Source organism: Telmatherina bonti (genome assembly GCF_933228915.1).
Source record: "Telmatherina bonti genome assembly, chromosome: 8".
NCBI classification, from domain to species: Eukaryota; Metazoa; Chordata; class Actinopteri; order Atheriniformes; family Telmatherinidae; genus Telmatherina; species Telmatherina bonti.
Genome location: NC_136626.1, coordinates 23610467 through 23638388, shown reverse-complemented (window position 1 = coordinate 23638388; position 27922 = coordinate 23610467). Strand labels below are relative to the sequence as shown.

Sequence of the window (27922 nt, the reverse complement as noted above, 5' to 3'; positions counted from 1 at the left end):
CTGGACAGAATGGAGGGCAGAATGAGTTCATGACAATTAGCCAGCTCTCAGCTATCAGAATTAGAAGCTTGGACGCATGGTTTGAGCACACTTCTGTGGCAGTCAGTGGTGTCCGGCTGTGTTTGGGATTTTTTGTTTTGGTTTCTTTTGGTCTGTTTTTATGGCATTGCATCTGTGCATGCATAAGGTTGTTTGTTTTTTGTGAGATCTGCTCATGCATGCTGGTGTTTATGGATATGAGCCAGGGCCAGTAAGTGCTGACAATGTAGCTGGACCTCCTGGGCTATAGCCACAAAAGCTTTTAAACTTTCAGAATGATGTAAGGGAAAATGAAAAAAAAAAAAGAAAGAAATATAATTTATCTCCTCAAAAATCATTTAGCATCAGTCATCATCTAAAAGGCCAAATAATGCATCCAATCAACATTATGCACTTTTTTTTTTTTTATTCAAAGTCTGACAAAGTGGAAATGCCACTAAAAAAGAAGTGCTTTTAATCATCAACCCTAATTACTTGACATTTTTGCATTTATTTGTTGCCATATTAAAATTGATGTGTCCATAAGAAAAAAAATCCACAATGCAGCATCACATCCTGGATGCCTTTAACTGAATAAGTAAAACACCCCTTCAGTCTGTTCATACTAGTTCAATGTAACAACACGCTCACAGCTTTGTCTGCATGTTGCAGCTATAAACTTCCAAACACTACACACTGGAAAGAACAGATGTGTTTATAGCTAATTTACTGAGCAGTGGTAGTAATTGTCATTGCTTTCTCAAATCGTAGCCCCATAGAGCAATCTAGTGAAATGACACCCCATGCAAGACAACTGTGAGAGACTATTTCCACTTTCAAATCACATTCTCATTTGGAGAAAAGGTTATTTGGATCACATTACAGAGAGAGAAAACAACCGCAAAACATTGTCCACAATGAAACACAAAAATGATCATCCACTTTATGTCACTGTAAAAGCAGAGCACAAAGGACTGAATATCAGAAAAAATTTGTTTTGCGAGTAAGTCACTACCAATATTCTATTTCTTATTTAAGGGCATTAAAAAACAACAATAAAAACACAGTTTGGACAGGCTTGTTGGAGGTTGTGGGACGAATGATGTCTTTTTGTGAGTCTTTATTAAACTCAAAGGTCAGAACAGGAGAGGAAAAGACGGATGGAAGACGAAGATTTTGTTGCCTGTACCATTCAGCTTCAAATTTAGCTTTCTTCCTCAGCTCAGGAGATAAAGAAGCTCATGACAAAGGAAGAAAGGCAAAGATGCCCTTCTGGTTGAATCCATTGTGTTTCATCCTACATTACACTCATTCTGTTTGGTTATGTGAAGTACGAAGCTCAAGACTGCAAGTGCCAGCATATTTTATTCCATCTAAAACAAAAGGGGACTTGTTCAGCCCCTCTTCCCCTGTGTGTGTGTGTGTGTGCATATAGTACTAAGTCCTAATTGAGGGCATAGCAAGGATTCTCATTAGTATGTCAGGCACATGGTTCTGCTAGGCTAGCTAGCTAGATGTTGCTAACTAGACAGGTGAAGAGGTTAGAGATGAAGCAGAGAAACAGGGGACCTGAGGTTCAGTGTTGCCTTTTTGTCTGAAAGAATTAGCTTTTTCCCTTTGTGTGTTTATTTGGGAGCTAATTTGTGTACCTACACTTTAGATTGTATGGCTAAAATTAAATTATATTAAATTCTATTATTATTATATGATGCGATATATGTATAATGTGCACACAGTTCACATAGGATGTTATTTGATGAAACATGTACACAGTAGATCCTTCAATGATTTACAGTTACAGTGATGGTATGTGAAGTAGATGGTTTACCTTGAGACTACATCATTAGCTCGATGTTGCGCTCAAAGAGCTAAAAGATGTTAAAGTGTTAAAATCGTATATAGTTTAACATGTCAATCATATTGTTGATTCCTAACTGTGTTAATCAGCTGTTTGATATGGTTTTTTATTGTAGTTGACACTGTTAGTTAACTCAGAGAAAAAAACAAATGGCTTTTCCTTTGTTTTTATTGCAGGTTCTCAATAATTGTGAGTTTTCGTCTGCTTGTAAGTAAGGATTAAAAATAATCACATAACCTTAACCAGGGAAGTTTACATCAACCGCCTTTCATACTTCTCAGTCTGTTTTCTCAGACCCAGATGCACTTTTAGCTGAATATGGAAGATAAATCAACTGAGTGAATACATGTCCACCAGTTGGTTACAATTACTGCTGGAGATTAGCTGAAACAAAGGAGTCCTGTAGACCTCTCTTACTATTGTATGAAACACAAAGGAAAACTGTACTTCAGACTTGAGAATATTTGGACCTGCATTAGGATCTAAACAGTAATATTGAATGATGAGATCTGTTTATATATATTTGTCAGGGTAAAATAACATGAACCCCAGTAGCTTATGTGCATTCTGGGTGTTTATGCATTGGTGTAAATGTATGTGAGACAAGTACTGCTGCCTGCCAGGTAACTGAGATAAAGGAGGCAAGAGCTCCCTCTTCTTGTCTGCCTGAGATTGGGGACAGGTGGATGATATCAATATAAGGTGGGTTTACTGCTGGGCACAGAAAAATTGCTTTTTAAATTATTATTTGCAAATAAACATACTGTATTGTATCTTGTGATATTATCAAAACTTATCAAAGTAAGTTGCAGCATCAGTAAATACTAATTTCACAGCATTTTATCAGTCAGCAGATTGTTTGTCAAGTTGCTAATGGTGCAAACAAACCATACAGCTCCATATGAGGAGCTGTTGCAGATTTTTCCAGCTGAGCAGAGATGTACACGAGCCTTTACAACGGAGACCATGCATAAAACACAACAGCAATAACAAAGATAACTTATCTCCCCCCCCCCCATCTTTATGACAAAGTCGGGGCGCGGAGGCACGCGGCCATAAACTAAAAGCCCAGCGTATGCTGATCTCGTGCATAATTATAAGTGAGCGGACAGATCATTTTGTGCATACACACAAATATAAAACCGTTTTAATTGCTCTCCCCACACGGTGCTTCCCTGCAACCCACGTCGTGGACCACTACAAGACAGCCTCCTCCACTCTCATCCGCACACGCACCGCCCCGTCCGCACCTGTTCAGCCAATGGGAAATCGCGCGCGAGGCGGCTGGACTTTCCATAATTGGCTTCTTTGGAAAAGGTTTAGAGTGTCCTGTCTGACTCTTTTTTTTCCTCCTCACTGGACCGCGTCTCTAGTCGCTGCACGTGCTTTAGTTCCAGTTATTTACTCATATGTAAACTGAAGGAAAGTGTGTTTGTATTCAGGGGACGGGACTAAGCGGCGGGTCTTCCACAACCACGCTTCCACGCGCTTTTTTTTCTTTCTTTTTTGTTTGCTTGTTTTTGGCTCTTTTCACCACTTCCTCAGCTCATTAGGCTACTTTCCAGCACGCAGCTGGTTGTCACTGACTTCACTGGCTTTTATTCTTTCATTTTCTTTATCCTTTTTGTCACCTCACAGTCCGTACAACGAGCAGCTCCAGCCGAGAATGGTCATGGTGAGTAAAATATCAAGAGTAGCTTAGATTATAGAGATTCATTATGCTATATTATAACAGTTCAAAGACGTGTTAGAAATTTAAATTTTCAGTTTGATTCCAAATCATGAAAGTAACATGTAGTTTTGTGCCAAATTCTGATGTTTTTTTTAAGTGTCATTATTTTTAAAACGATTGAAACGACTAAGGAATTAATGCGGACTATTTCTTGACTTCAAATTGTTTTGTAAACCAAAAAACAACCTTTTTGACGCATTTATAAGTCCCTAGAGATCTACGAAGTAAATGAGGAAGATGTTCTCTGTAGACATAGTCATGTAATGTACAAAGGATTTAACATGCACACGGTAATAGCTCATTTATATACACTGTGCCGCGCAGGCATCCTATTACCATAACGCCCGAGGCTGCAATCACTCCGCTCCGCGCTGCTCTGCCCCGGCTCACTCAAGCACAGACTTCAGCCGCGATTGATTGCTTTGCTGGGATTCAGAGAGCCTTTTCTCTGCCAAATCAGCCAGAGGTTGGCGTGTGCCGACTGGGGCTCGGAGCCAGCCAGAGAGCGAAGGTGTTAACGCTGAGGGAGGGGAGGGAAGGCCAAGGGCTGACAAGCAAGCCAAGTAGCCAATCACAGACTCGACAAGAGAGAGTGTGGGCGGGTTCTGACCTTCCAGCTGAGCAGGAGACGGGTGGTTGCAGGGAGGAGGAGAGTGGGGAGGGGGGGCAGAGAAGGGGAACGGTACGGGGGAGAGAGAGAGCGAGAAAGAGAGAGAAAGAGCCTTGCGGCAGCCCAGCTCTCTCATCCAGACTCATCATTCTCCTCACAGCATCTGTGGAAGAAGGCGATGCTTGCTCCCAACACCTCTGGTGCGCAGTTCTCTACTCTCAGCTAAGACTCCGGAAGAAGAGAGAAAGAAAAAGAATTAAGAGACAGCGTCAGAGAAGACTGAGAAAGGGAGAGTTACACTGAGTCAGGGGGTTTCTTTTCTGAGGCGTTGCTGTAGCTGTTGTGTGAGGAGAGACGAAACGTGAGACAACGGCCGGCTTCTCCCAAATGGAGTGGAATGGGTTTAAGATGGTAAGGAAGACTACAAGCAGCCTGCCACTATATGTCACTTCATTTTCAGCATTCTGCAGGGGGCTAGAACGGGCTGTAGTTGTAATTATATTGATGCCTGCAGTCAGTCTGTGTTATACTTTTATTTCACAAGCAGTGCAGTGATGCTTTTAAACTATTTCATGTGCAGAATGTTAAGTTCTTTCTCAGAAGAAGGCTACAGCAGGGGTTAGATGGAGGACTTGTGGGCAGAATAAGAAATGGAGGAACACAGGGACAGGGACAGATATCACGCTAAAAGATGTGTGGAAAAAAAAGGTGTGGGGAACTGGGGAATAGTTATTGCCCTGCCCCTTTTGCCTTCACACTACTCTTTACTTTTATAGAATTCTGCTGCAGAGGTGGATGTATCATATGTGAGTGTGTGTAAAGTAGTGCATGTAAGTTACATGAGTAGCTGTACCACACATGTAAAAAGCCACACATGTAACCACTGTGTTATTTGTTTCCATGTGTTGTGCCATAGGAGTCCCAGTAGATATGCTTGAGTTTTGCCCATCCCTGGATGACTAGATTTAATGCTGTGCATACTCTGATTCTTAAATCCTACTTGTCTTACTAGTATATGAAGGTGTGTGTGTGTACTCACTGAAGTGACAAGATGATAGCTGTGATTTTAAGCTAAGTGTTCTGCGTTACTTGCATTCCTGAGATTTCTCTATAGCATCCATCCCTCCATCACATCCAAATGACAGAGAGAGATGACAAATAAAACTAGCAGTTATTTCATCCAACCTTCTCACCTGTTGTAGACAGCAAGACAGGTTCATATTTCAATGCTAAAATCATTCTGAACACGTTTAGTTATATTATTTTGCCTTTATTTGTTTCCTTGCCATCCTCAACCTTGCCTTGACTCACTTTTGTATACCATTACTAACAAATGAAGCTTTATGTATTTGAAAGAAAGTAAATATTTCATTGTTTGCCAGCTGCTTTTAATCAGATGGCATCAAAAATGTTACTGAAACAGCAGTGATTCCTCTGTTTGTTGATGTGGCCAATGGGTCCATCATCTTCAATATCCTGTCTCCCTGAACATTTAGGACCAAAGCCTTGTGTCAGTATAGGTGTAACTTGTCAGCGGTACAAGACAGTATGACTAGAGAAAGGTTTTGTATCATAACGGAACTACAGAAAGATTTTGACCCGAAAGCAGACTGAAAAAGAAGAGTGGAAAATGGTGCAAAAAAGTTGTGTCCACCATAAGGCCTCCTGATGGGAACCAGTAGACAACCTGATTTTATGCAGGCCATCATCATATTACACACCCACACCCATATTTTATATTTATATTATATTTAATCAAATTAAAAAAAAAAAAAAAAAAAAAAAAAAAAAATATATATATATATATATATATATATATATATATATATATATATATATATATATATATATATATATATATATATATATATATATATATATGTATATATATATATATATATATATATATATATACACACATTATTTTTTTTTTTTTTATTTTTTTCCCTTTGGTGTGTGAATGGTACACACTCACACACACACACACAGTGACTTTTTTACCCTCAGGTAGAACACCATATGCTCCAAGGTTACATATCAATGCTAATAAGGTGGGGTGTGTTAGGAATTTATTAGCTACAGTGCACCAGCCGTGTGCTGCGAGATTTAAACATAAACGAAGATCAAAGAAACATGAAATAAAGATGCAATGGATGCTCGGTTGTATGGTTCTTTGGTAACTATAAATTTGAAGAGAAATAAAGACCATGTAGAGAAAGAAAACATTAAATCAGGAAAGATGAGCTTATAGCATTCCACAATCTGACATCTTGAAATATATATTTTCTTTGTGTAGTTTACTCTGACTTGTGTCAGAGGAGCAGCTGATGTGTGTCCAGATACGGTGTGACACAGTTAAAAAGAAGCTGATTAAACACCAAGTTAATACATTGAGTGAAAGAAAAGGAAGAGATGTGAATTGGTTCAGGCAGGTGAGCAGTTGCCTCTTAATCTTTCCCATTCTGTCTTCATTTGCTCTCTGCGGTTTACTTACAATATTCGACAGTAGGCATGCAATCAATTTTATTTTGTTATTTTGTTTTATTTGTTTTGTATTCATTTTGACTGTCACGTTCCATGTTTTTATTTGAACAGTGCATTGGCCCACACATAATTGCATCCAACATTAAACTAAATATCTAAAATTTGGAAACTCAACAATGGCTTGTGCAATAGTTCCTAAACTCTGCTTTTTATTCTTGCTTTGTGTTGGGTAATTGTCCCACAATGCTGCAAGTAAAAAAATCACAGTGTATACTTTGTTGTTTGTTTTTTATGACACTGACTGGCCTACACGGTGGTTTTTGTAGTTGTGATAGTACAAATGTTTTACATGGCCAACACTCATAATTAACACAGTGTACCTGTAGGTATGAAATAACTTGACTTTTTTAAAAATTATATTCAAAAATTTTGTTTTCTTTTAAAATACGTGAGGCCTTTCACAATAAAACTACTGTAGTTTACTAACAAAGTAGAGCTAATTGCTCAGACTAGTGCTCTGCTTTAATATAAATCTCTGAACAGATAAAAAAGTTCCTTTGCTCTTCCTGTTTAAGCTGCTGTCCTTGACTACCTAAACTTACTTTATTTACTTTTAGAAGGAGTTTTTGAAATGCTGTATGGCTAACCTGGTGGTCTGCGCAAAGTGGTAAATAATTATATTTGTTGTTTGCTTTTTGCAGCCAAATGTTTCTTGTTCCTCAGTAGGTTAATATGTAATGATGACTTTCATAAGGTGTACTTTAAACTGGGACAAGTTGTAAACACCAGTGCAGCAAAAGGCCTTTAGCAATCTTCTGTTTTATGTTGAGAGTGCATAGTCAGTGTTTTGGTTTTTTTTTTTTATTCGGTGGTCACATTTTGTTTGTAGTAGCTGTGTGTGTGTGTGTGTGTGTGTGTGTGTGTGTGTGTGTGTGTGTGTGTGTGTGTGTCACAATTGTCTGTGTTTGTAGCTTCATTTAGACAGCATTTAAACAGAGCTAAACAACTAGCACCAACAGGCCCTCATCAGTTCGCAGCAGCAACTTTGAGCACTGTAGAGAGGTTTAAAGTGGATTAAAAGATAGAGGTGATAATGATATATGAGCCAGAGACATGACTCTAAGGTCATTTAGTTGGATTACATATGTAATGTGATTTAGGAACTCCTTCAGGAGTGCATATAACTTTTTCTCTTCTTTAGTGGTTTTTGAGTCAACATTACGACACTAAAATTCTTAAAGTGAAAATTCCAACCTACTTAATCTGCAGTAATATAAGAAAAATGTTTAATTGGTTATATCAACTGAAAATAGGACAGTAAAATAAAAAAGTCACTATTTTCATGTCAAATATGTATTTATATTTAATGACATATTCATTCGTAATTAGAGATAACTGTTTACAAATGATAGATTTTTTTGTTTAATGGAAATGAATAAGGATCTGCCAAAATGTCTCTCTAAACAGAAGCTTCTCTCAGCATTTCAGCATGTTTTGAGAGTTCATTACATTGTGTATGCCTGTGTTTTTAGTGGTGCAATGTCAGTATAGATAAAGCAAAATATTTTTTGTCTTTAAATGTCTTTTACACTTCTCTTTGAACAAAAGCTAGATGGAAGCATTTAATAAGCCAAAAGCCTGTTTGAATAAGAAGCTGCTGTAACAATCTCTGTCCCAATTAGCATGCTTTGGTTTTTAAATATTCCTTTTGTGTGAAGCCTAAACACACATGAAGACTCACAAAATGGTTACGTTAAAAATTTAATAGGCTTCCACAGTGATTTCCTTCATTTATTTAAAATGTTTTTTTTCCCTCCCTCTCCTTTTAAAAAGCTAGAAATCTGAGAGGCACGCTGAGGCATTCTGCTGCGAGGGGAGCAGCATTCACAAATACTAGACCTAATTCCTTTGGCAGCAGCTCAAACTGCTACAGACAGACACATAATCAGCTGGGGAGTATTAACGCCTCAGCCCACTAGCAAACACAAGACCGAGCCCTTGTTGTGCATCGCTGCTTTTCAGAATGAATATCCCGATGGAAAATACAGTGGAAGGAAAGAGGTATTCATGTGTATATAGCTCTTTGTTCAGTCAAAAATACGGAATGAGAGAGGAACACTAGCTTTCCCAGCTACTTTACTCCTCACTCCCTGCAATCCACTCTCTCCCTCATCTTCTATCTGTCTTTCACTCCCCTTTCTTTCCTCTCTGTGTCACATCCTCCTCTGTACTGTGTGTGTTGTGGTATTCATACAGATGTTTGGATTTGACTGGCACTTTCTCCTGAGACTGTGCACAAGCGGCTGACTCGTCTCATCTGCATTTTGCATCCCAGGAAAAAAGGGAACAGAAAGCAGCGGAGAGCATCAGCAGGCAGACTGGCTGTGTGTATGCGCACAAGCAAAGGCGCGTGTGCGCATTGCTTGTTGTTTAGCTTCAGCAGCTTAACTGGCCCCATGCTATTGCTGTGTGATGTTTAAAGGATGTGTCAAGGTCAAGCTTTCAACAGGCCGCTCCGCCTCTGACATATTAAACATTCATACACTTCTGTTGCGGGATAAATTATAAATTGAACATGCAACTGAACATACCACAAAATGGCACTGTTGTGGTTGGGAATAGACACATTTAATCTGACAAACATGGCATCTCTCACAAAGTTGGTGAGATTGGTGTGTAACAACTCAGGCGGAATTTTGTGATACACATTTTCACAAATTCATGTCATTTATTGATAGAACGATAGGATGAAAAGTTCAATCTCGTGTTTAACTGCAACACAAGTTCATGAACTCAGATGTGGTTTTCGTTTCGGCCATGTTGGAGAACTGGGAGGACAGCGCAGTCAGAGTTTGTGACTTTGCTTCATCTAGTCACCTGTTGAGAAGGGAGTGTAACAGCGCATCCATCTACAATCTCGATTCCAATTAAGTTGGGATGTTGTGTAAAACGCAAGAAAAAAATGTATTTGCAAATGATTTTTAACCTATTTTCTGCTGAATAAACTACCAAGATAAGATATTTGATGTTCTGGGATGTCCCTGCTTATTTCTGCAAGACAATCCCAAGCCACATGCTACAACAATGTGGCTTCAAAGTAAGACGGTGCAGGTAACAGACGGTCCCACCTGCTGTCCAGACCTGTCTCCCATTGAAAATGTGTGATGCATTATAAAGTACAAACTATGACAAAGAACATCCTGGAAAGAATAGAAAAGAATTACACCTACCAAGCTTCAACAGTCCTCAGTTACCAAATGATTCTTGAGCGTCGTTAAAGGTGGAGTATGTAAGATTTTCAATATTTTCAAAATAAATGAACTAATAAAATAACTACAATCATAATTAGATAGTTTTTTGAACATGTAGGTTCCAGTCTGTTCATATTTGATGCGTTATTAAATTACAAGTTAAATTAATGACAAATGACAAAAAGCACTTTTTTTTACTGGTAGGCAAACGTTTAAGAAAGGTCTTTGTCATTAATTAAACTTGTAATTTAATAACACATCAAATATGGACAGACCGGAACCTACATGTTTAAAAAAAACTATCTAATTGTGATTGTAGTTATTTTTTTAGTTAATTAATTTTGCAAATATTGAAAATCTTACATACTCTACCTTTAAAAGGAAGTGAGATGTGACACAGTGATAAACATGTCCCTGTTCCAGCTTGTTCGGAACCTGTTGCAGGCATCAAATTCAAAGTGAGTCAAATTATAGCAAAAAAGCAATAAAGTTTATCAGTTTGAACATTAAATATCTTGTATCTGTAGTATATTCAGTTAAATATATGTTAAAAAAAAAAAAAAGATTTGCAAATTAAATATTCTGTTTTCATTTACGACTTATACAATGTCCCAACTTTCTTTCAATTGGGGTTGAGCATCAGTACATCAATTCAGGGATCAGGGTCCCTATCCAAATTGAAAATATCCAACATCAAGCAATCAGCGATTTAATAAAAGATATGGAATTGTTTACATTGTTTAAAGAAGAAAAAAATCCAACTTAATGAAAAATAATGCAGATATCCAGACGTTAGTTTTTCAAGTATGATGAAGTCAGTCTGTTTTTCTTATCAAGTAGGTTCTAAAAATATGAAAGATACTGCCTATTTTTGGTTAAGCAGACTGTTTTTCATTTAAATATCTGACATCAGAAATTAAATTATGTTTTTCTATTCTAGTTCCTTTTTGTAATTTCATTTGATGAAAAATAATTATCTTAATCAGTTCATGATAGTGTTTCATATTAATTGCTGACTCCTGAATCAAATTCAACCAAACTTGTATTATGGTAGAGCAATCACGGAATCATTATCCACTGAACTGATGTAATATTCTATCATGATCAAACTTGTGATTTTTACACAACACTTAAATAGTGTTTTTGTTTAAAAGGCCTGATCAAAAACTATTTTATGGAGGGCTTTCTTGATGGTTCTGTGATGATAAATCATCTGACATGTCATGTTGATGATGATGTATGGTGGCTAAAAATTAAGGTCTGAATATACAGAAGCTAATCAATAATGATTTGAAAATGCGGACAGAAAGTACTTTATTTATTTCCACCATAGTTTAGCTGGTATTCAAAGAAGAATAGCTTTAACACAATAATTGATGTAACGTGTTATTATGTCTTTTTGTGTTTTTACATAGCATTTTACATTATATGTATTAAGAGACGTAACCAAGCCCAACAACTTAACCCTGACTTAGATTATTTGGTGTGTTATTTTGATGGCATAAAATGTTTAGCTAAAAGCAGAAAATGCCCTGCAGTGGACTGGCAGCCTGTCCAGGGTGTATCCTGCCTCTCGCCCGATGAGTAATAAGCCCCAGATTCCCTGCGACCCTTAAATAAGTGGTTAAGAAAATGGATGGATGGATGGATGGTTCAAACAGCATAAACTGTTGATTAGGTTATAGGAAAACATGATAGCTCGGACGAGAATAGATTATTTTTAGAATGAATTAGGTGATGAGTTCCATAATATCTAAAAATCGCAAAAATGTGCTGCAAGCACACAAAATGACTTTACTACGAAGCAAACAACTTAAAAAATCTGCTGACCTTCACAAATAGCAGAAGCATGGGATCTAGCGAGTGGCTCTCGCAGGGATGTGGAAGGTTAATTTGCCAGCTAGTTGTAGCCAGTGACTCAAAAAGATACAGGCCACCTGGTATTAATATTGTAATGCTTGAGTTGACACGGTTTAAAATGGGAAATTTGCTGTAACTTCTCATGCATACAAAAAATTCATGAGAAGGAGGTACATAATACAGTACGTGACTAGTTTTGCTTGTCAGTCAGAGGTTTGACTTGCCTTTTCCTATTTTGTACATATTAGAACAGAGATAGTTTCTAAGCTAAGTCCCAGTTGTCATACAACAGGTACTTCCGATAATAGTAATTTTTTTTATCCTAAAAGGAATATGTATCATCATAGTCAATGATACTATTCCCTTCCCGCCGTGGAGAATGCTTTCGTCTGCAGTATCACCAGATGGAAAAGCAGGGAAAATGATATGCAATCCTTATCAAGCCAGATAAACATCACCAGCAGGCTTGATCAGCACCTGTCAAGTTGATATTGGGGGTAAAGATGGGGAATGAGAAAATGGAAACGCTGAAGAGAGTTGTGCAATCTCATTGATGCACAGCTCTTCGGCACATGCTGTCAGACTCAAAGACCTTAGCTGAATTTTTTATAGCAATCAACTGCCACCTTTTCTATGCTGTCTCCTTGGCATGCGCCACAGTATATGAACAGGGATAGCCTCCTGTGGGCATTTTCAATTACTCTGCACTATACAGCAGTAGGGGGGATTTATCTGCTCATTTGAATGCACGCCACACTTAATGGTTTAGCTGGTGTGCCGCAGGTCTCGGCCGTTAGCTGTGCTGTTATACAGTGTACTTTAGGCTTTTGTGTCTCACTCTCCTACTGCTGCAGTAGAAGCCATCTTTTGTTGAAATGATCACCTCAGTCTAACTTAACATGAAAGTTAAACTCCAAATAGACTGTAATGATAGTTCCAAGGCAACTTAGCAGCTTTTTTAAATGTGACTGAGACAGTAAGCTGAAGAAATGGGGTTCTGGGTGCCAATAAACATCTGATTTGTACACACCAGGACTTGAAATTCACTTATCAATTTTACATTCACGCCATGTGGTTTATGGCATTGTTATAAGTGTATGCCTTTAAGAACGTACACAGATCTCTTGTGATGACGTCAGTTGTGCAACGCAGGTATACAGCAGGAAACCCCCAAATGAGATGTGTACAGGTGTTAATGTGATAATGGCCAAAATAAGACCCATGCACCAGAACAGTCGCACTCGTGTGCATTATTAGATTACACGACATACCAAAGCCAAAAGAAACACGCAGTGACTGCCGTGTTAAGATAAGACTTAGATACGTTGATATTTCATAATGGAACTCAGCATAAGACTGTTGACAAGTGATTTGCCAGAAGATGGGCGTGAAGTTTCAGCTTGTTGCTCTATCAGCAAAGCATTTTCCTCCTCTGCAGCTACATGTGGATGTGAGTTATTCATGGCCTCCATCAAACTGTTAAGTCATTAAGACAAATGACAGACAGCTGTCCTTTCCCCTCGCAGCTATTTGATTATGCGAGGTCCAGTTCAGAAGCAAATCAATAACCGCATTAAACAGACACGTGCACAAATACAAGGACACACACTCACACAGGACCCAAGGCCGTAAAATGAATTCTCCAGTACAATGGTCAGTTGGTGTCTATGTGATTTAGCTCTATGTCTTTGCTACAAGGCAGACACACATGCACACACATGTATACACACACAGGCATGCACAAGTGGATTGTCCGAGATGTAGCTGATGGGGAAACAGTGATTTGATTAGGTAGAGCTCTGCCTCTGCTTGGTGTTCCTGCCTTTGGAAGTGCTGTGCTGTAGGGTTTTGTTCTTGTCGTACCTGCAGGCTGTTTATAGCTTTTTAAATACCTGTTCAACAAAGCCAATATTATCACTTCCAGCCTCAAACAAATTTCAACTAGAGCCCTTGCTTTGAATTATAGTGGAAATTGAGTTAGGTTAGGAGGGTTTACAGGTTTCTCATTTTGCTACTCTCATCTTAGGGAAGATTTCTTTAGCCAGCGAGGACACACGCACAACTGCAGCCTTAAAACAATGCTGAATTGCTTATTTCTGACCCAACACATACAGGTGGGCACAGTAACAGGTATGCAGTTGAGTTGTGGAGCTGAATATGTGCACGGTTGAAAATGTTTGTCGATGCACTGTATGCACAGTTGTGTCTTAGAGTATTTTGCTAAAGATAGGAGGCAGCTTAACTATTGTGGCCGGTTGCCTGCACAGGTGTGCAGCCGCATTTACCTGCCAGCTACTTCTGGATGCAATGTCCTCGCTCATGACACATGGTGCTGACTCAGTTGGATCAGCTTCCCTTGCCTTTTCTCTGCCTCACTGTGTGTTTTTTTGCATCCTCTAGCCTCTGTCCCAGCACTAAAAGCAACCTCAGCTCAACATAGAAACAAGCCCCAGACAAAAGTGGAAACCATAACCTGAAATACAATCCAAAGAGGTGCAGGCCTGTGTCATCACACTGTGAACTTTGTATGCCCTTTATAGTTTATTCATTTAGGGACAGATACAGTAATTTTATCCAAATCTGAACCATGTGAGTTCGAGACTCTCATTCGTCACTAAATAACACCTTTGATGCAGGCTCCTTTAGTTAATTCTGCTGTGTTGTCCATGGTGCCTTTTCTCATCTATACCATTCAGCATTATACTTACTGCAAAATCCACTCATGCTAGATCAAATCTCCATAACCACATTTAAATTTATCTAAGAATGGAAATGCAGGGAATGAGACAATGATTTAGTCTCTTTAATCCACCAAAATGCCATACTTAAGTGCCTCAACTGATCCCTCCCATCCGCCACACCATAGGATTACAACAGGACAGGCGTTGCGCAGCTGAGATGCGTCTTTCTGATTTGACTGAGCTGGAAGTTGAGATGCTGCAGTGGCTGGGAGGTAAAAAAAAGTCTGGCAAGCTGTTGATGGGGATTTGATGTTGTTGGAGGCAAGGGATGGTGTTGCGCTGACTTGCAGCTGACAGTTGGATTGAGAAATAGGGGTCAGGGGCCTAGAGGGAGTGACTGCTATTGGCACGGCAGTGGAACTAGAGGAAGTGTTATGGGGACTGAAGGAGCCAGGCCGGGGCTGGGGCTAAGGGACGGGGACTTGGGCTGACAGGCAAGGCCAGGCCTTCAATTCCAAGGCCCAGTCCCTTGTGCTCCAGGCTTTAGCCAAAGAGCTAGGCAGGTGTCCAGCTGATCTCACACTCCCACAAGGGAGGAACTGGAGAGCACCAGTCACTGGAGCTGCACAAATTGAAGTGTCATCTCTAGAGTCAAGATGCTCACCAATTTTCTGCATGCGTTGGTGCAGAGTTGGGATTCAGCCAGTGGACAAATGGCTCCAGTTCCGCCTACAGTTTGGCTGAGCAAAGGAGACAGTGGTGTGTGTCTGTGTGTCTGTGTGTGTGTGGGACAGAGAGAATGTGACTCTTTACTGTATAGAGCACCGCAGGTCATTGTAATTGAAGGATGATCTGTTTTTTGACACCACAGAAGTAAATTTTAAAAGAGTAGAGTGAGTTACACAACATCCCTTTTGAACATTTAAATGGAAATGCATCTTTTTCTTTTTACTTTTCATCAAAAAAGTATGTTTGTACATCATACAAGTGGCTGTAAAGTCCAAGTCTTGTGATCATATTGTTTCCTGTTTGTTGTTTATTGCTTAGCCTGTAAAATGTGCCCCACCCTGTCATCTCCTGACCTCTGACCTTACACAATATGTGCCGATGAAGCAGAGGCTGTGCAGGAGTTGGTGGGAAAGCTGCATCGATTTCCACGGAAACACCAAAACATGACAAAAGAGAAAGAAAAAGGGAATGGAGAGTCAAGCCAAAGTTAAATGAAAAATTGCTTACATACACGTTTCTTACGGTCTGGAACATTTATTATTCTGAGTCACTGAGAGAAAAAAAGTGGAGAAGGATAGAAGAAGAGAGAAATCCATTTGGTAAAGTAGATGCAGATCGATGAGACTGGAGGCAGGCAGGCCAGAGTGCATCAGAGGAAGTGTGTGTGTGTGTGTGTGTGTGTGTGTGAGTGTGGATGTATATATATGTTTATGCCGGTGTGGATCTGTAATGTGTCTACGTGTCTACTTGCGTGCATGAGGCGTCCCAGATTACTTTCCCTGATTGATCCGGCCCAGCACCCGTCTGACCTGCAGGACATTTCACAGCTCAGGAGAGGCTGGTGAAGGCAGGGAGATGGTAAGAGGGAGATGGCCAGGAAGAAAGGCAGAGGAGAGAGAAAAATAAAAATCAATATCGCAGAGAGCATTACACAGAACTCGACAGGGCAAGAAGCTGAGATAGTAAAGTTGTATTAATCTCTTTGTGTCTCAGTTGGTTTGATGCAATTCAGTTTCACTTTGTGGGACTGAAGGGGAGTTTTGAGTCAGCTCTGTGGAAGCAAGAAGAAGGACTCATTGATTATAAATATCTCAACGGCTGACGATAAATGAGGGATCAGAAAACATTTGCAGTGAGTTTAACTTTGCTTCATCCATCCTTAAAAAAAATTCACAAAATGATTTTTGAAAAAAAAAGAGAAAAAGAAAAAAGAAAACCATAAGAAGTAAAACTAGACGGTGAGGCCAAGTCTGACAAGTCAGATGGTTGCATTCTGGCTCCATTTTGTAGCTGCCAGGCAGTGGGCCTATCAGTGGAGTGATCCTGCAGCACACTGTCTACTCCGCAGTCTGTACAGCATCCATCTATCCTGACCAAGTCAGGGTGAATTGATTGTCTAAGCTCTGTAAGGGAAGAGGCGGGGAAACTTGCACCAGACCAGCAACAATAAAGTGGTTGTTTTATTGGCTAAAAGCAGAAGGGGAGTGATGAAAATGAACAGGCTTGAAAGAAAGACCAAAAAAATTCTGTCGTGTAAATATTCTGGCTGCTGAGGAAGAAAAATGAGGTAGCCTTTGATGCAGTTCTTCTTATGTCTGTTGTACTTTCTAACATTAGAGAAAAGCAAATGTATACTCTTCTTCCTTGCTGAAGGCAAATAAGGCTCGTTCTGTTTCAACTGCAGTGCCCAGATACAACTGGCCAGGAGCCCAAGGAGACAGGAAGCACTTTTGTGGCATCAAATATTAATGGTGTTATAGAGTGTATTGATTATATAATAACTTTTCCCAGCATCTGAGAGCTGACTGAAATGTATTCCCTGAATAATTGAAAATGTATCCATGAGCGGTTTTCATCTCAATGGTTGGAGAATGTAATTGCACTGCAGCCTTATCCTGGTGTTATGTGAGATTTTATCAGAAGACGTGCATATGTGTGTGTGTGTGTGTACATGTAATAAACATAGACCAGCCAAGATGTTATTTACATATATATATATATATATATATATATATATATATTTATGTATCAAAGAATAAGTTGTATGTGTGTGATGTGTGTGTGGCATCTGCTACTGTGTCAGTTTTATCGAATGGTTGAGCATTGAATGGTTTTTCAATTCAGACTAGAATGTCACTCCTAAGAAAAGTAAGATTCATTTTGCGGCCATTTTCCTCCCTCGCACTGCATTAAATGTGGAAATAGAGACCCATGTGCATCTGCTTCCTGCTTCCTACATTTTTATCACCAACATTTTGTACATGCTTCGAACACACCGCACTGTCTGCTTGCTGCGGCACACCATCCACTTCCACACTGACGTAGTATGCAAAGTGACGCCTTGCAGAATGGGTGAAAAATGATTTTGATGTTTCACCTCTGTCTAACATTTCCTTTTTTCAGGGCAGCTTTTCAACTTTACATTGAATGAAAGGGACTAATCTTAATATGGAGACTATGCACTCTATTACCTGCTAAATAAGATGAATGTTGTTCTGGTTATTGTCTTTTAATTCCCACTAGCCCGGGTATCTTACTTTTCCATGGCACTGGCCTCTCTCGATTTGATGTAAAGCTTTTCAAAATTATCTTACTAGCACTGATAAATACTTGAAAATACTAGTGAAATTAAAACCAAATGTGATGTTTTCAAGCTTTTTGTCACAGTCAGATTTATAAATTTATTGAAGCACAATGAAGCAGTAACCCTTTGATCTCACCATACTAAAACAAAAAGTGGCTTAAACAAGTTTTCTATATAATAAAACCCAAAAATATCTCATCATTTATCTCTACCTGTCAGCAAAGAGAGGTATATGCTTTATGCATTGTCTTGCCTTCTACCTTGACCTCTAGATCCTCAGTGTCTTCTTTATTCCCTTTCAAGCTGACAGTTCACTCTCATTTAGACCTCCATTATGCATTCCTGCCTTAGTTTACAAGACACATTGACAACAGAACATGTACAGCCTCTGTCTCTCCTTTCCCACCTCTGCTTCTCCCTTCCTTTGAACAATTGGAAGTGTCTTCCCCATTACTCAGTCCTTGCCTTTTATTCTTCCTCCCAACTGATCTCTCACTCCATCTCCTCATCTCTCTGAAGGAGTAAATGAAGGCAGAGGTCATACCTCCTCTCTACCTCCCCTCCTGCTAAATTGGCTGTTGTAGTATCTATAGATGGCTGCAGGCATTTAAGCCCCCTGCTCTGGAGAGCCAGCAAAACAGACTTCCTGCTCATTTGTGGCATTTCTGTCTCTTCAACCAGAGGCGTGTTTACCCACAGAGAGCATGAGGGAAACCCTCATTATAAACCCTGCCAAGGTCATTCCAGTCACCACACCAATCTGCCAGCTTCAGCACACATGCAGTTTTCTTCTTTTGACAAAAAAACAAACAAAAAAAAAAAAACAGGTGATATCTGTCTAACCTTTTTAAGTCATTCTTATAATTTCATCATTTCTCATGTCATTCTATCCATCTCAACCAATTACATTAGCCCCTCCTCTAACTAAAAAAACTCCTGAGCCATCTGTGTTTGTTTTAGTTTGACTGGTGATGTCTGCAAAGGTGTAACTGCATTTTTCTAGCAAGCTGCCATTTTCCTCAACACCCTCAATCCCTCTACTCCCCAAATCCCACCACAACCCTAACCTTGCAAAGTGAGTGTATGATGCTGACGGCGGGCTGTGCATCCCTCCCTCCCTGTGCTCTGCTCCATAGGGGTCGACAGAGACACAGTGGCGTCAGGCAGAGCTCCCGCAGCTCCAGGGCTGGGCAGAGAAGGGATTGCTGACACAGCCAAAGATGGTAAGGAGACTACTGCTGCCAAATGGATGGCCCAGCCATTTTACACACCCATGAAGTAATATGATCTGATATTGTCCTGTGTTTACATAAAAACGCACTGGTTGGTGATGCTGCTGACAGAGACAGTTGGGAAAGGAGCAGAGATTGATGGATGAGGCCGTAGACGGAGGGCAGCAGAGAGGATTGGTGAAGAAGCCTGCAGACAGGAGTGAAAAGCTGAGCTGTGCATCACTTGTAGATAAATGAGAAATTCAGCTAGAAGTGTGCAAGAAGATTTGTGCTTTAGTTTCACCATTTATCAGGCACAAGTCTGTTGTGCTTTTCAACTGTGGACTCATCTGAAGACACCGAGATTTGCCTAAGTTGCTACCCAGTTTTTAATTGCTCTTTTACTTTGGCAGCAACCACTCACATACTCTTTAAATCTTGTAAAGTAATATGTCTCTCCCATGCACTTTGCTTTATAGCTTTAATTAAACTACTGTATAACTGCAGCTTAAATCTTTAAAAGAAGTTGTACGTTTCTGAAGATGCTAGCTTCAACAATGACCGCTACATACTGGCACTTATTATTTGCATTTTTATCCAGCATCCTCTTATGTTTGCACAGTATCTTTCGAACAGCTATCAACTTTTTGTTTCTTTTACTTTAAAACCAAAAGCCTGTGCTGGCTGTTCTCCATGCACAGATTGAATATGAACTCTAGAGACTAATTGCTAAAGAGGGCTATGTGTTGTACCAAATCAGCGGGACTTGCAGCAAGTTCTGTCCTCAGCACCAGGCTCCACAGTGGGAGGGAAGGGGCAGCCAGAGTGTTCACAACCAACATGAAGTGGACCGCTGAGCAGCACGAACGCTGGTGGGCAGGGACTTAGAGAGGAACAGAACTGGAAACTGAGACTCGGCAGGTCCCTGTTAATTAGAGGCAGCCATTTTGGTGTAAAAACTCCTCAGAATACATCCCACGGAGTTGAAAGCTTCTCTGACAGAATGGAGCCCAGCAGGGAATGTAAACAGATTTAATAAGGCCCACTCCAATCAACTCTGTTATGGCTACTGTAGATGCTATTCTCTCCTCCCTGTTAGCTCTTCGTTTGTCTTTCTAAGCCTGTCTCGGTATCTCTGTTGTGGTGGAGTGGTGAGTGAGCAGGGAAGAATACTGTCAAAAGAACAATTTGCATGCAGCTCTCATCTTGAGAGCTTTTCGACATCTCCCTGTCTGTTTGTTTTCTGCTGTGGCTTGAGCCATTGTTCTCTCTCTGTATGTGTGAGCCTTTTGAGTGTGCACTCGTCTTCTCACTGCAGACGCCGCAGACAGTGAATGAATGGAAGAGTGTGTGCATGTGTGTGTTTTAAATGAGATGATGAATGCAGATTTAAGACTGGCATTTTTTTTTTAGAGCTGCTCCTAAACACTTAAGTGGATGGGGAAAAAAGCTATTGGAATTAGAGACTCTTAAAAGTCCTCCTAAAGCTACAGAGTATATGGATGTTTTAACTCTTGGTATGCTATCATTTAATGTCAATTATGAGAGGGAGGAGATAGACATCATTTTGCATATTTAAATGAAGACCAACAGCTTTTTTCATTGTTTTTCATGTAAATTTAAAATGTACTAAAATTTTTAAAAATATAATATAATATAATATAATATAATATAATATAATATAATATAATATAATATAATATAATATAATATAATATAATATAATATAATATAATATATCTGCTCAGTAGTTCATGTCAAAATTTTGAAAATAAATTATTCTGAAAGTGAAATTGTAACTGAAATCAAATTTCTTGGAGTAATTATCGATGATAAATTGAGCTGGAAATCACACATAGATCATGTTAAATAAAAATTTTTTTAAAAAAAAGTCAAAATCCATTGCAATTTTCTGTAAAGTTTTTCTCCCAGTATTCGCTTACCAGCTTATATCATTCAATAATAACCCTATATATGACTTATTGCATTGTGATATGGGGAAATACATACAAAAGGACTAACTCAATGTTTTTATTGCAAAAGAAAGCCATAAGAATTATCAGTAACAAACCTTACCGTAAACCAACAAACCTCCTATTTATTTGTTGAAATATTTTGAAATTCTAAGACTTAGTTGATATTATAATAACAAACCATCTACAAAGCAAAACACAACCTTCTGTCTCAACAAGTCCAAAACCTGTTTATGTTGGAATCCAGTTATAACTTGAGAGGAACTTTATGTGATAAATTAAAAACTTGAACTACAGTAAAGGATTGCTGTGCCTCTGTTAAAAAAGGCAAACATCTAGAACATCTGTCCCAATAATGTAAAATGATGTTGCACTTTAGTCAGTTTTATGAGACTTTATAAAAACAACATGATGCTGTGTTATAGTATATAAAATTGTGCCATTATTATTATTTTTGTATTATGCAGTGTTCTTTCTTTTGTTCTTTGTTTTGTTGTGATGGAAACATTTTTCCAATGCGTGTGTTTAATATCTTAAGGTAAAAGAGTTAGGTGTATACCATAAGCTTCTGCTTCCGCCTACACCCTTTCAGTCACATCGGCCAACTGGTCTCTCCCTTGTACTGATATCACAACAAGTTTTTTTGTGTAACGGAAATAAACCTATTATTGCACTAATATTATTATACTACTAACATAATTCATATTTTATCACACAGTGCCCTGATAGTCGACATACTGGTGATTGGTATTTGCAAAACAATTCTCTATTGTTTCATTTATTGTCAAATGTAAAATAGATGAAAGTAAGATGATTGAAGCTAAGAAGCACACACATTACAAATGTCTAAATTTGTTTTAAAAAACTATTTCTGGACTAACTGGGAAAATTTTTAAATTTATCTTTGAGCTATATTATTAGAACACCGGCCCCAGCTTTTGATAATCCAGAAATAGAGTGAAATAGGACTCGTGCTTCTCTTCGCCTTTGCTAAAACCAGCCTTGCAGCTTGTCTGCATGTACTTAAGAATAGTTAAAAATAGACCAAAAGCTGAATGGTTGAATAAGAGAAAGGAAAGCTCCGAGTGATGAAGTGAAAGATTAAAAATGTTACTGAATCAGATCAGAGAATGTTTGGATCTCAGTTTTGTCAACTGATTAGGCCGGTAAACTGCATTTACCCCACAAGTAAGCATGTCATAAGGCTGGCTCAAATGGACAGAACACAGACTTTGTTTCTAGATGAATTTTTCATGACTTTTCACACAGAATAAGCATAACTTATTTTAATAAAACAGTTCAGTACATAGCACACACAATTAAATAAGTAAATACCCTCTGTCTTCTTTCTGGTTCACTCTCCCTCATTAAGTGATGCAGATTAGTTGTTTCCACTCTTTCCCCTGGTAAACCACGAATCCATCCACCCTGAACACATACAAACACTCACACACTCAAACACAAGTGTTTCATTTAAACAATTAAATATTTGCTATGCTAATGTCTAGATAATCTCTCTTCACATATTGCATTTGCTACAGAATACTTTTTACTCTTAATCAGTGTCAACGTTGAGTAAATATCAGGATGGCAAGGTAGAACAGCGAAGTTTTCTCGATTCCTTTGTTTTCCAATTTAAGCTCACATTTCTTATTTAATGCTTTGATCTGAATATGCTCTGCAAAACCCACAGATAAAAATGCAAACTTTCCTCTGTCGCAGCATCATCAGCAGTCAGGGGGCCGCCCAATTTACTTTCCCCTCCCACAGACCTTAGCAGCTACCACTGCACTTTTTGCAGAGGCTTTAATATCATCATGGACATTTAGATCTTCATCCTCTCTGTGTTTTTTTGTATTCTAAATGTTTACAAAATGATGAACGTATTGTGTACAATGTGTCACTACATGTTTAGATTAGGATCAAATACCATCTTATCAAAACTATTTTCTAAAAGCTGCTCTCTGTAAATTTTAAGGAATGAAGGAACATATCAAGTACCTTTATTACATTGATTTAGTAATGAGTATTGTTTGATGTGAAGACATGGTTTCATTTCATTCATCATATGCCATACTGGTATAATGGTACATCCTGCTGGTTTTTTCCACTTATTAACTTATTTCACCAAGAAAAGTTTTGGAAATTTTTTAAACCAACAATGAGGTAATATTTTTGACTAGTGAGTGATGGTATTCACATTTTGAGATCATTTTAAATATTTCAGTTTAAAAGAAAAAGTCTTACACAGCATCAAATTCATAACATTTTATTTAAATGAGCTCCATATTAGCTGTCAATAATTACAATGTAGACATAAAAAAGTACGTAGTGTTCAAAAGGAGGATTTTTTTTTTTCTTTTCTGAGCAAAATCATATGGCATAGATGTTAAACAGTAGCAAGTCCTGGACAGCAAATAGTCAAAAAGTTTTAAAAAGCTTCATCACTGCATCTGCAGGTACCTGTGCAGAGTGCACGTGTAAGTAATTAGAAAGAACATTAACATATTTGGCCTAAATGTATATTAGATTAGTAATGCAACCTGCAAAATCTTAGCTGCTCCAAGTGGCTGGTTTACTGTAATTGAATCAGCTAAAAATTTGTATCCTATGTAAATATGCTGATGAAAAAACATGAGACATTTGGTTTGAATGTTGAAAATTAATGTGAGATGACCCTTAGTACGATTGTATGTTCTACTAAGAGGTGGATTAGATTAAAAAATGGATTATACAATCTTTATTGGAATTATATTGGAATTCCCACGTTCAAGTACAATTACGTAAAATGGACATAAGGTATGATTTCTACCAAAGAGGGCAAAATTAGTCTAACCCAGGTGTACCAAGAATGTTAATATGTTTTACCTAAAGTCATTTTCAGATGGCTCATTACATTATGATGATTATGTCATCTAGAGATAGTATTTCATAGAAATATACATTGTTTTTTGTACACTTTTGTGGGGAAAAAAAAAACTAGGAAGAGAAAAAAAAAAGTATGGTATATATTTACTTAGTGGAAAATCTGTTGACACGCTACTATTAAAGATCATTTTTACTCTTAATTAAAAAGAATACTAAAATAATTTTTTTGTCCAGGGACTTATTTACTATCGAGAAACTTCTGTTAAAGAAGAACATTTCTTTCCATTTTCTGTCCACTATGCTTCTCTTTACCTTGCCTTATTCTTCTCTTCCCTGCCTCGTCTGTATTCCTCTCCAGATCATCAGTAACATGGAGGCTCCGGTGACAAATGGCCCCAGTGGTGGAGGAACCACAGTGAACGGGCCCAGCAACAACAGCCGTGGCTGCCCCTCGCCCATGCAGACTGGCCCAACAAATGACGACAGCAAGACAAACCTCATCGTGAACTACCTGCCCCAGAACATGACCCAGGAGGAGTTCCGCAGCCTGTTTGGTAGCATTGGCGAGATCGAGTCGTGCAAGCTGGTTCGTGATAAGATCACAGGTATAAAATGGATACTGTTAGTAACAAAGAAGAATAATATGCCAATACACCTGGCAATTTTCCAGTTCTGCTGACTACAAACACAAATCAATGAAAGGTGGATAAAAAAACACTAACTCAGCTATCAGTAACCATAATGCTGTAAATATTAGCTGTAAGCAGGACAAAAGCTGTGTGTGTTTGTTTGTGGGGTTTTAACAGAAATTAACAGAAATATGTGTACGTAGATGAAATCAGTGTGTGATGATTTAGGTCTTGTTCAAGACATCCAACTCAAACAGCATATCTTAAAATATTTCCTGTTTTCATTACTTTGTTTCGCCTTTCCTCATATTTGTTTTTACTGTCAGAAAATTGGGTCTGCAATAGTAATTGTTTAAAAAAAAAGCAGACATTTCAAAGCAGTCAGCTTGCATCTGTGATCACACTCTGGAAGATCAAGGATAGTTGAAAAACAACATTCATGTCATAAGAAATATACTGAATGTGCATACACACATGTAAGAAATTAAATCTGACACCAACCAGACATGTACACAAGCCTTACAGTTCCACATCTCTCCAAATGATCCAAATGTTTGAGAGGGTTTGTTGTTCGCAGTATCTTCAAGGAGGGATCTGCCTTTGCTCTGGGTGTTGAAGCACGGCGACTCAGCAATGCAGCAAAGTGCCACATGTTCTCCAGAGGTGTTTAAATTAAGCAGCACTTTGCGGTGCTAATCACGGCTGTAATCTGGGCGTAGTGACTGTGTGGGTGGCCATGCAGCAGATGGATTGGGGGGGTATTGCTCTGTGATAATGCTCCATAATGGCTTTCATTTTAGATCCTACTTACTGACACTCTTCTGATAATCTCATTAAAGAGCACCAGGCAGGCAGTCAGGATCACCATGCCGTTGTTGGATAGCAAGCAGGCAGACACAGAAGAAGAGGGTAAACACACACATACGCAAATGCGTTTGTGATCAGAAGCATCAAATCTGATTTCCTCTGCAACTAAAAGGCCGATAAAACTGACAATTTGGCTGTTAACCAGAGATGGTGGCCGGACCAGTGTTTGCTGTGTTCTCACAGTTTGGAGTATATTTCTGCTGCTCCACAATTCCTCTTTAGGACTATCTTCCTCTTCTGCTGTAATAGGCCTCAAAATGGAGCCTGAGAGTCCACCACACCAGGATAATGGTGGATGGTGTGTACAAAAATAACACTGGTATACCGTATACTATCATCATCACAATCATCATGTTCTCTCCACCTGATTTTCCCCTTTAAGTGTGATTTGCCAAGCAGCAGCAGTGAAGAACTAAGTAAGCAACAGATTTTTGGAAAGAGTTTAGAAATGAACAGAAATGCTGTAAACCTGCTCAGGACCCAATATTGGGACTGGGAGAGGTAGAAATCTTTGTTCTCTCGCTTCCGATCCATTTAAGGTTCCTCTCTACTCTCTACTACAAGGTCTGTCTGATGACTTAACATCAACGCAAAAAGTTATAAATAGTTCCTACCCTCCCTCCATCTTCCCTGCGGTACATGCCTGTTTCCGTCTCCCATGGGTGCAATTTTCCCATGCAAACTTTTAGGCTAACAAAGCGCTGATTCCTGCCAGCAGGAAACGCCAAGAGGCTTCATGCTCTCTAACAGTCATCCAAATCGTTAATGGATGAAGCCAGATTTTTAAGAGGAACGGTGTAAAAAGTAAAGAGCCCACTTTTTCAGGCCAATAAACACAACTGCGTTCTTCTTCGTCTATCATGAATATCTGCAAATGGATTCTGAGGAAGTCCGTTCTCAGGCACTTTAGGGATTTTAATCAAGATTTTATAGCAGCAAGATTTTGAGGAGAAATAGAAACTTGAGATTTCAGAGTTTGGGAGTTTTGTAGATACATATTATTCATACCAAAGGGCATAATTAGACTTCTCTTCTTTCATATTCTGTATGAAAAGGGAGTTTATTAAATGAATACATTCAGAAATTATGCACTTGGATAACATTTTAAATATCTAATATTTACACGACGCAAATATCCCATCAACAGATTCACTTTTTATGCCACATTTTAGCTAAAATATATCAACTGCAAATAAATGCAGTGAAAACAGTCATCCCCATTTGTTTGTTTGCATCTCTCTTTCCCATCAGTGTTTCCATCTTGACTAACCTGCTGACAAGGTGCTAGCACTTGAACATCTCAGAGGTATGTGAGACAGACAGGTTCTCGGCATTCTCTCTGCTTCCTGTGGACTCGATCCTGTCAGCTCCAATGACGCCAGGATGGCGTGAGGCTCAGGCGAATGTGGGCAGGCGAAGACACTTCTGCTCCGTCTGTCACCTTGGCTGACTTCAGCTGGTAGAAAAGCCACCTCTGGGTGTCTTTCTTGCTCCCCACATGCCTGCCTGCTCGCCTACCTTCTTGCCTGCTTGCACAACTACTTCTGCCTGGTGCTCTCTTAACACACCAGGGACATGCAGGTTAATCTTTTATTTAAAGCTAGCATACACGCACCTCACTGCAGCCCACACACACACACACACACACACACACCTGCATACAAGCTCTTGGCTTATACCTGTGATTTTATTATCTGTCTGTGTAGACTTGAAGAGAAGATATTGAATATATTATTTGCCTGTCTCAATTAGGTGTGTATACGGTTGTAGCTTTTTCAAACCTTTTAACGTTACATGGTGAAATGCTTACGTCACAGCCACAATGGCTTTGAGACTCGGCGAGCTATAAATATTACCACTTACATCACTTCGTGAAGGAAGAAAAACTCAATTTAAGCTAAAAATTGCCAGTCTAAAAGCTCGGTCCAAATTTTTTTGAGACACAAGTAAAATCATACAAGCCTTTTGTGAGAGCCAGGAAAAATGTTTGTGTGCCTTTGCAGTATACTGAATCAGCACTCCCGAACATCTATATATGCCCATGCAAACAGAAATGGAATTGACTGATCCTTGTCAGTAACTCATTTCACGGGATCACTTTTCTGCATCAGCTGCATTTTTTACTGGAGAAATGAATGCATTTATTTTCATAATGACATGGAGGAGAAGAAAATAGCTTTTCATGCTGAAACAACAATTGACTGCAATGGGGGGGCAACTCTTTTTCTGCATTCCATTTTGTCCTGTCACTGGTAGTAGCCAACAGCTCAGGAGCATTCTTAAGCTGGATCGGATATTCACATCTTGGTTAAAAAGGTTGTTGGTGGCACTTTCATGCTGCTTGTATTACCCCTTTTGCTTCTTAGATAGCCCAATAACATGGACTGTATCTTTTCTTTTAATAGAAGTGCATTAGTTCGTATTGCTTTATCAAACTCTGTAAAGACATAGTCTCAAAGTACACTGATCGAAGTCTTTGTGCACCTCACTCGTCAGCTTCCATCTGTTGGTTTAATACATTGAATCTTGGGAGCTGATGCGAATCATAGTGACAATGAAGCAAGCCA

General features: G+C 38.9%; 1 protein-coding gene across 7 annotated transcripts in view; it reads left to right on the top strand.

Annotated features, from left to right (window-relative positions):
* Window positions 1-27922, top strand: part of elavl4 (ELAV like neuron-specific RNA binding protein 4) — a gene marked incomplete at both ends in the record, with an annotated part of 77187 nt that overhangs the window by 10615 nt on the left and 38650 nt on the right. For 4 of the 7 annotated variants that reach the window (XM_079244718.1, XM_079244719.1, XM_079244717.1 and 1 more), the window contains 2 exons: window positions 18944-19030; window positions 24218-24464. In XM_079244718.1, the coding sequence (XP_079100844.1) occupies window positions 18944-19030; window positions 24218-24464 (334 nt within the window). Of the gene's footprint in view, window positions 1-4584; window positions 4630-18943; window positions 19031-24217; window positions 24465-27922 lie in introns of those variants that run through there. The other 3 variants (XM_079244721.1, XM_079244720.1, XM_079244722.1) reach the window with 2 other exon arrangements.